This window comes from Triturus cristatus, chromosome 4_1 (assembly GCF_964204655.1).
Source record: "Triturus cristatus chromosome 4_1, aTriCri1.1, whole genome shotgun sequence".
Lineage (NCBI taxonomy): Eukaryota > Metazoa > Chordata > Amphibia > Caudata > Salamandridae > Triturus > Triturus cristatus.
The window spans coordinates 1,187,369,937-1,187,378,913 of NC_140585.1; the positions used below are offsets into that span (position 1 = coordinate 1,187,369,937).

Consider the following 8,977-nt stretch of genomic DNA (forward strand, 5'->3'; position numbering starts at 1 on the left):
GTTCCCAGGTTTGTATACAGGAGGCGGTGCTGGGTGCTGGAAAGTTCCAGAGAGGCCCCCATGTTGTGCAGTAGAATAAGAGCTTGGAGGAGAGGGGTTTCTTCAAAAACCATCCCCAGAGCGCCCCAAAAGGGCTGGACCGAGGGGCATTCACATGTGATGTGCACCAGGTCGCAGTTTACATGCGGCAACATTCCCACCTTCACTGGTGTCCACTGCCAATCATGCAATGTTTTAAAGAGACAAAATTTCAGGTGGGCCTCCCTTGCCCCCCTGTCGAGTACATCCAGGAGCATCGCCCAGTCATCCTCCTCATACTCACATAGCAGGCTGCTCTGCCATCTGGTTTGAAGGTTGTTGAGAAGGGGGAGCGAACATAAGTGGCAATTCAAGAGATCGTAGAACCCCACCAAGACCTCCTGGGAGCGACCACATGTCCTAAGGTAGGATACTACCGATGAGGCCATTTAGGCACATGGCTGCAATCCCAGGCTGCGTCGAAGGCAGTGTTGCAGCTGGGGAAGCCGTAACGCTTGGTGAGGCAGTAGACCAAACTCGAAGGTTTTGAGGGTCCCGTCCACAATGACCTAGTCCAACCTGTGGATGCCCATTGCTCTCCATTGTTCCAAATGCAGTACCTTACCACCAATGCGTAGATAGTCATTGCCCCAGAGGGGCATGTGCTCATGGAGGTGCGGTTCCACTCCCAGGAGATGGTGCGCCTAGTGCCGGGATTTCTGCATGGCCTGTAGCATTGGATTTGCAGGGCACCTTTGAGGTGTTTCTCCTTTATACAAGGGGTCAAGTTCATGCTGGAGACCACTGACTAGTCTTGAAAAATAAATAAAACTTTTCATTTTTTTATTTTTAAACGCATCCTGTTTTTCTTTAAACAAAACCAGCTGCATAAAAGATTGTTTTATTTAAAAGTAATCACAGACACAGGGTTCTTCTGACCCCAGTAAACCACCATCCCTTTGATGCCGGCAAATCTTCGTACATCTAGCCCATAATGTGGTGCATATTACATATAAAGCCTGTAAATACCATCTGGGTGTTGATCAGCGCTGTAGAAACTCTTTAAATAACATAAATTCGGTACTTTATGGCAGTCAAGCAATTGCAGAGCTGAAGGGAGTGTCATGTCCTCTCTAGAGTCTTCAGAAAGGATATATACAGATCACAACCGATAACAAACTTTCATTTGACTAATACGCATTACATACACACGTGAAATTGCCTACAACATAATTGCATACTTTCACTCTGAAACATACCTTTCATTTAAAATTATGATAGAAATGTGTAACCTCGCAAGTTAGGCATCTTATTTAAATGATTTTATGTCACACATCTCAGTAAAATTAGATGTCTGACATTTTGGGGTGTGTGGTTTTCTCATAATGTGCCATGTGGCAGCTTGGTTCTCCCACAGCAGTCCGACTGGGAATATTGTGAGGGTATTAACAGCCACAGTGATGGGGGCCAAGATGGTGGGAGAGAAGAAAATCAGCTGGGGCATGGACTCCATCTGGCAGCACCCTACTCATGTCACTGAAACTAGATTTAAACAGTTTTAGAAGTTCGAAAGTGAACAGACAGTGGGATGTGCATGCTCACCACAACACATTCAAACATTTAAAGAAGAAAGAAAGGGAGTTTTAGAGAAATGTGATAATTTGGTGTAGAGGTCTGGTCAGCATTGCATTGGCTTTTTAAATAGTAATGTGTCCACAGCCAAAATCAATGCTCCACTGACCAAGAGACTCCAACATTGCAATTGGCTTTTTAAAGAGGAGTGTGCCTACAAATGGGATCAACAGTCAACTGACCAGAAGACTCCAGACCATACAAAACTCAGAGGCCAGGATCACCCTCAACCCCCCACCCCACACCTCAAAGAGCTGCACTGGCTCACAATCCACAAACAAGTACTGCCCCAACTCTTCACAAACACATACAAAGGCTTTCACAACATTGGCCCCATGTACCTCAACAGTCGCATAAACTTCCATAAACATACCAGGCATCTATGCTCAGCTGGACCCCTACTCGCAACCCCCCATATGCAGAGCCAGATCCAGCTGTTGTACCTTTTCTCAACTTGCTCCTAAAGCCTGGAACAACATGCCGCCTCGTCCATTCCTGAATCCTGAAAAAAACTGAAGACCTGGCTCTTCACCTCGCCCCGACTCTGGTTCAGCCTATACAGCTCCTGCTTCAGTGTCAGGATATCCTCCCAGGTGTGCCATGCATCATACAAATACACATAACATAACATGAAATGGAATGACATGATGTAACATGGCATAACATAACATGAAACAAAGAGGGTAGGTCCCAGAAAGGAGCTTGTGCTTAAAAAGTGAAGCTCGTCAGGCAAGCACATGGAGAAGAGGTTCATGGGTTCCATGGTCTGAGGGCTGAATGGTTCTGAGGGAGCAAAGGATGGGTTTGATAATTTGACTAATAGGATAATTTTTGGCTCGATTAGTGGAAGAGAAAATGGTCAAGTGGCAGAGAGACAATGAGGTTGGGGAGGAAGGAATGAACTAGTGGTGAATTAGTAAGAACAGTGGTGTTTGTATAATGAGTGTGTTTTTTTAAGAGAAGTAAAATGAAAAAGCCATGAGCTGAAAGGAGAGAGTTGAGAGTATGAGGTAATGCTTGCGGAAGCAGCTGAAAGATATCAATGTTGTTAGTAAGAAGACAGGGACCGGATCAGGGTGCTAAATACCAAGGCTGTGTGGTCTTTATTCCACCTCATGCTTCTTTCATCCACCACTAGACACTCTTTGACTCTTTATCTCACTCTTTCAGGTTCTGTTTCATCCTTGTTTTTTGTCAATGTTTTTCTGTTTTCCTCTTCCTCCTTCTTCCATTCATTTTGTTTTTTCTCTCTTTTTCCATGGTCAAAGTTCAATGAGGGGATAAAAGGAGGCAGTTCCCTTATAAGAGGGCCGGTGATCCCCACCTGCAACCACCAACTCAAATCCAGCACTGATTTTATGTCCCCATTCCCTTAATCCTCCTAATTGTGTCCAACGTGCTGCACACATATCATGAAGAACTTGTTGCAAATGTGCTTTCCCTGAACGCAGATCCAGATTCACAGATGGATCTGACTGCATAGGAAAGGCAAGTCAGTAGTGAGAGAGATCTGTTGATGTAAACAGATTCTCGTCTCTCTGCCAAGTGGTCATGAAAGACAATGCCTTGAAGCTCCTTCTTAACCTTAAGGTAAGGACTGTGATGTCATTATGTACACCAGGTTTCTCCAACAAGTAGCTCTTTCGCTAAAAATATCCCTCCTGTTAACTGTAAGTAGCTCTCTGTATGTAGCCCAGCCTAATAAATTAAAAACTTTTGTTCAGTTGAATTACATATGTATACCAAAACTGAAAAGTGTGTATTTGAGACAAACATATTTGCATTTACAGAACTCATAAGCTGAGGTTTGGAGAAAAATGGTTGCTTTTCTAATTGAAATTCCAAATCAACCATTCCAGCCATTGAGCTGGGAAACAATAAGCATACGTTATTTCAGCACCAATATACTCTTCAGTATGTACATGTTCTTTAGAAGTACACGTTATGTTCTTTTGTATAAAATCATTTGATGTTGGGAAGACTTCCTCTTACTTCAGTACATTGAACCTTTGGTGGGTATGTATTACCCATTAAGAGGTATTCCAACTTGATAAAGCATTTTTTACATTTCTGCCTGAGGCACTGAGGTGACCACTGATGATAATCCTGCATGGGGTGGCCAATAATGTAATCTTGTCTGATGTGGTCACTATACAACACTAATAATATTGGAAGTTCGGGATGATTTTCATTGAACATGAGCACATCTTATTACAGAAAAGGTTGGAGACCCCTGGGGTATACTATCCTTGTGTTCTCCATGATGGCAGCGGTATTTAGTTGCTCATCTGACTCTTTTTTTTGCATTGCGCCTTCACTACTGGAATAGCAGGGGTGTACAATGATGCCATGTACCGCACTGCAAGTGAGGGATATGTGTCTCCTACACACTGGTTGGTATTAAAGTCTGACATTGGGTGCAGTAGACCCCTCACACCCATCAGGGTCGCTGCACCAATGTTAGCTGTGCCTCTGACCTTCATCCATGAGAAAGCTGCAGCAATTCAGAACACAAGGGAAGAAATCTGGTGAACAGAGCTGAGACAGCTAAGCACAAACGCTTGTACGTAGGAGAATGCACATGAGTAGTTTCAATTTTACACAATGCAGCATATATTGCGCTTTGGGCAATTCATGAGAATTAGCATAAGCGCAATATACTCCAGAGGCATTTCAGGAAAATGATTCACAGGATTCACAGCCCAAAAAACGCCAGCAGTATTTCCTGCAATGTCTGTTCTTACTAGTGGAATTTTCATCTTGTGCAGGGAGGCAGTCACTGCGGATTTTACGTTCGATGTGAAGGTACCATCACCAATGCTTAATTTGAGCCAGTGGTTTCTGGTGCTCGGCACCAGCACTTACTTGTCAATGCCGGCACCTATGACAGTCTGCCATATGGTGGCGCTCTTTATTTTATTTAGAAATGAGCAAAACATCAGTTGTTTATAAAATTCAATATGTATTAAAAAAGGACTAATACCCGCAGTCCAAACCATTCTAATAGCTTCGGGGGGCCTTGAATAATCTGAATTGCCACACTTGTTGGAGTGTGATAGCTAGTAGTTGTGTTTGTATTGGCATTGGCAGCACTGGCAGGGGCACTGAGTGGTGCAAGCAGAAGTGGCCTCCTACCGTGGGCCCTGGAACTTTTTGTTTTACAAATTAAGCACTGACCGTCACCACCAGCATGCAACACCCCATAATGGTGAGGGATTGTTTATTGGTCTTTTAAGCCATTTCCTTCATATTTCCATAGCAGCCATTTTTTCCAGTACATCACGCAGCGTCGTACCGCTTGGTGTGGTTTTAAGTTCCCTTAGATGTGAAGCAAGTGGAGGACTCGCCCGATATATGGCTCTGCAGTTAATGATGATTGGCAGAAATGTTCAATAGCAATGATTCTGTGAAACTCTGTGGCTTTTGTTTTGCAGTTTTATTTAGTGGGTGGAGCGCTTTCATGGAGAATCAGACTAGTAACACATTTTTGGCCCTAGGGAGAGTAGGTGTTTTCCCCATAGTTATGGAATGCTGAGCCAGGCTGTATGTCAGAACCACGCAGGTGTTTATCATGCCTGCCTTCAGTGCCGGACTGGGAACCGAAACCGGTCCTGGCAAACGGCTCGGCAGGCCCCCCCTAGGGCGCCTGGGGGGGATACGACTGAGCTGTTTGCTAGGGCTGGTTTCCGCTGATTTTGTTACAGGGGGCCGAAATTGCAGGCCCCCGGTAACAAAACCGCCCCCCACCCTGGCAGCCCACTGGGGAAACGCCCAGAACCCGCTACGGCCAGTCCGGCCCTGCCTGCCTTAATAATGCATTTCGAACAACAAATGTGTCTTTACAACGCAATCCGTTACCACAGAATTTGTTACATCGACCTGCCTTATGGAAAGCGGTGGTGTTGGAATAATATAATTTACTATTCCAACTCCAGTGTGTGCAGCAGCAAGGAAAGTGTTGGACTTAAAGTCTAACATCAATCCAACAACACTTTCCTTAAGACAACTCATTGTAACAACTTGCGTGGTTAAGGTATGCATTGTAAAGATGCATCCATGGTTGGGACCATGCTTTTAAGGCACAACATGGTCCGAGACACGGTTTAAATGTTGTTTTCCGCTTAGCCGAGTTCTGGATTTCAGCCTATATCCCCATATCCAAGGTTGGTTTAGCTCTAGACCTCCTGAACTGGACTTTTCCATGTAATTTACAAACGTCTGTGTGATAAGGTTCTTCCCTTTGTGCATATCAATCGATTGATTTACTTTTGTGATGTTTGTACGGAAAGAAAATTTAATAAAATATTTTAACCCCCAACAAGAAAGGGTGTGTGATACATAAATAAACAACAAAAGCAAGTAATCACACAGGAGCCTCGCCTGACTTTTCTAGTAGTCCCACTAGGCCCTAGGTTTGGCTAGACACACACCTGCTTAGCGCCAGGATACCCTCTCGGCTGATAGTGCGCTCTAGAAATCTGCATTACATAACATGAGTAGAGCCTAAAGTTACCAGCTTTCTCAGATTCTTCGCTCTCGCCTTAATTACCTTCCTCCTCTTCACTCTTCTGAGCCTGTCAGGAGACTAAGGTCTTCTTTGCAAGAGGCCTGAAAATTGTAGGTCGGATTTTCTGCACCCCGCAGTTACCGATACCAGGAGTACCAGTAACTCCGGTGATGGGGGAGATCCAGCCCATTACGAGTTGGACCCTGAAGACCCACAGGAAATTAGGAATTAATGGGGGAATCGGTAATTCCGGGTCAAATTTGTCTGGTAATTCCTCATTTTGGGGGGGGACTTTCACATCCTGAATCTCTGGTTCAAGGGTGAGAGCTCTGCAGTGCTTCTGCGGATCTCATAATTCAGGTGGTACCAGTAGCAGGACATGTGAGGGGCCGAAGGGGGGTTAGGGGACAATGAATCTGTAGTAAAGGGTATTTATTCTAAAAGCAGGTACTAATACACACACTTCGTAGCATTATATTGAACTCTGATTCTACCCGTTTGAGTCGAGTGCTTTGCACAAACACTGCCAGCAGAATGTGCATACAGCAAATAAAATTAAAGTGAAATTAATGTAACGTATTGGTTTATTACATGGATTTCATTGTGTCCTTCAATAACCATATTTACTTCTGCTCACACTATTATTTGTGTACAAAAGAGACAATACTTCATATTGTATATTTCCATTTTCTTAATTTAGTCTCACATACTTAGTCTTACTGTGGGGGGAGAGAGCGTTTAAACAGGAAATGACTCTGGTCTGCACGGCCAGAATGAATGTAGCTTGTTTTCCTGTAAAGCCCCATACTTACACCAGACATGGTCAGAAACGTCACTAAACAGGTCATGGAATAAAAATAAAAAGGTGCTAAAGAGAAGCCGGAAAGATCAGGTGGCGTGTGGTCAGAGAGCGTCAAGCGCTGCACAGGCTACAGAGGCGTACAAAACCCAACAGGCTGTGCCCACATAAGGTGGACATCAAGTGGAGGTGCGTCATTGAGGATGTAATGGTGGAAGAAGAAAAGCTGTAAAGGTGGTGACAGAGGCAGTCCTGGGCTGAGACCTACAGGCTTGAGCCACTGCAGAGACCACCCGGAAGAGACCTGTGTAGGGGAGCCCACTGCTGACCTTGGACAGAACAATGAGGGCTGTCAGCTTCTGGATGCTGATCCTCTTTCCAGGAGTGCCCTGCAGTGCAAGAGACCAGGAGGTGTCTGGAACCGAAGGAGAGTCACTGGTTGTACGTTGTCGTTATTCAAGACGTTTCATAGGGTACCAGAAATACTGGTGCAAAGGGGCTGATTGGTACTACTGCAGCACTGAAATAAAGAGCAAGGGATCAGAGGAGGAGGTGAGAGAGGGACGATATTCACTGAAAGATACCGGCACAGCTCTCACATTCACAGTGACCATGATGTCTCTGTCAAAGGAGGACTCCGGGCTGTACTGGTGCGGGACAGAGATGAAGGGCTTTGATGATATGGTCAAAGTTAAAATAACTGTTTCCTCATCTGTTAAGAACTCCAACCCTCTTGGCAAGACAACACCCATCAAAGCAGGTCTGGCAAGAGCATCTTTACCCACAACTACTACAGTATTGAGCCTCCGATGGACTGAAACGGATGAGATTAGGACCATGCCTGGCATGTCTACTACATCCATCAACCCTGGAGCATCTTTGCCTTCTCTTGATTATACAACGCATCTCCGTCCCTGGGTATCAGTCGCTCTGCTGGTAATGTTCTTACTGGTATCTGTATGTGCTTGGAAAGCATTAAGGAAAATAAATAAATACTCCGAAGAGAAGGTTGTACAGAGGGATGCGAGCATCGGTTTATCTACTCCAGCTTTACAGGACATGCCAGAAAATACAGTCTATGAGGAGGATGGGATTCCTGTAACCGTTCAACAGGATCCATGTTATTCAACGACTGTACATGCCTCAGGTTCTGCAAACCCAGATCGCCGCTACGAAGGGATCCAGAGTCTGTCTTCAGAGGTGAACGCTCCCACCAACTCCATTTTGAGACGTAAACCAATATCTGCGCTGAGAAAAGGCTGCGATGAACCTGAATACATAATAGTCATGGCCCCAAAGCAGGGAGGTGATGTGGTTTATGAAAATATCAGCAATTATCGAATAATACTCTAACGATAACATGTGTCATTGATTTCAATTCCTGACACAACACCTGAAGAACCATTAGGTAAATGCACTGCATGATTAAGAGAGCTAAATTGTCCTGAAGTTATCAGAACAATTCTTCAAAAATACTGTTGAAGGATCAAAATGTATTACATTTGACTGAAACTGGGAGAACAGGACCCTCCAACGGATGGACCAGCGACTTTATAAGTTACTGCCTACCCTGGTGTTTGGCACGTGATCGAGATTTACTGTCAGAGGTGGTATAACTTGGTGGTGTTTATCTAATGGGAATCATTTAATTTCCTTACAACACAGGATGTATCGATGTAAATTCAAGGCCATCTCATTCAGTTGTGATGCATGTTTCCAAAGGTGCACGAAGCAACATGAAAATTCCTTTTCATGGCATTCCTAAATACCTAACTAAACTGTATTTAGCTTAGGCGGTTTTTCGAATCTAACAGTAGGATTTGTCAGATTTTTGAAATTTACTTTACTTGAAGCCCTAAAATAAAATCAGTGGAGCACACTTGAGCTGTTAGAGTGCCTAGAATACTCTTTCTTGCTGTTCATTTTAGTTTTCTCAGCTTCTTTGCCCCCGACTGTTGAATTTCCACAATATTCAGCTTCCATTTGCTTCCTCAGTCTAATCTTCATTGTTTCCGTATAAA

At 44.3% G+C, this 8,977-nt stretch overlaps 1 protein-coding gene across 1 annotated transcript; it reads left to right on the forward strand.

Annotated features, from left to right (window-relative positions):
• Positions 1-7,313: 7,313 nt before the first annotated feature.
• On the forward strand, positions 7,314-8,477 carry LOC146856331 (CMRF35-like molecule 1). The gene has a single exon (XM_085650722.1). The coding sequence runs from the start codon at positions 7,320-7,322 to the stop codon at positions 8,307-8,309; it is 990 nt and encodes a 329-aa protein (XP_085506848.1). The 5' UTR covers positions 7,314-7,319; the 3' UTR covers positions 8,310-8,477.
• Positions 8,478-8,977: the final 500 nt, after the last annotated feature.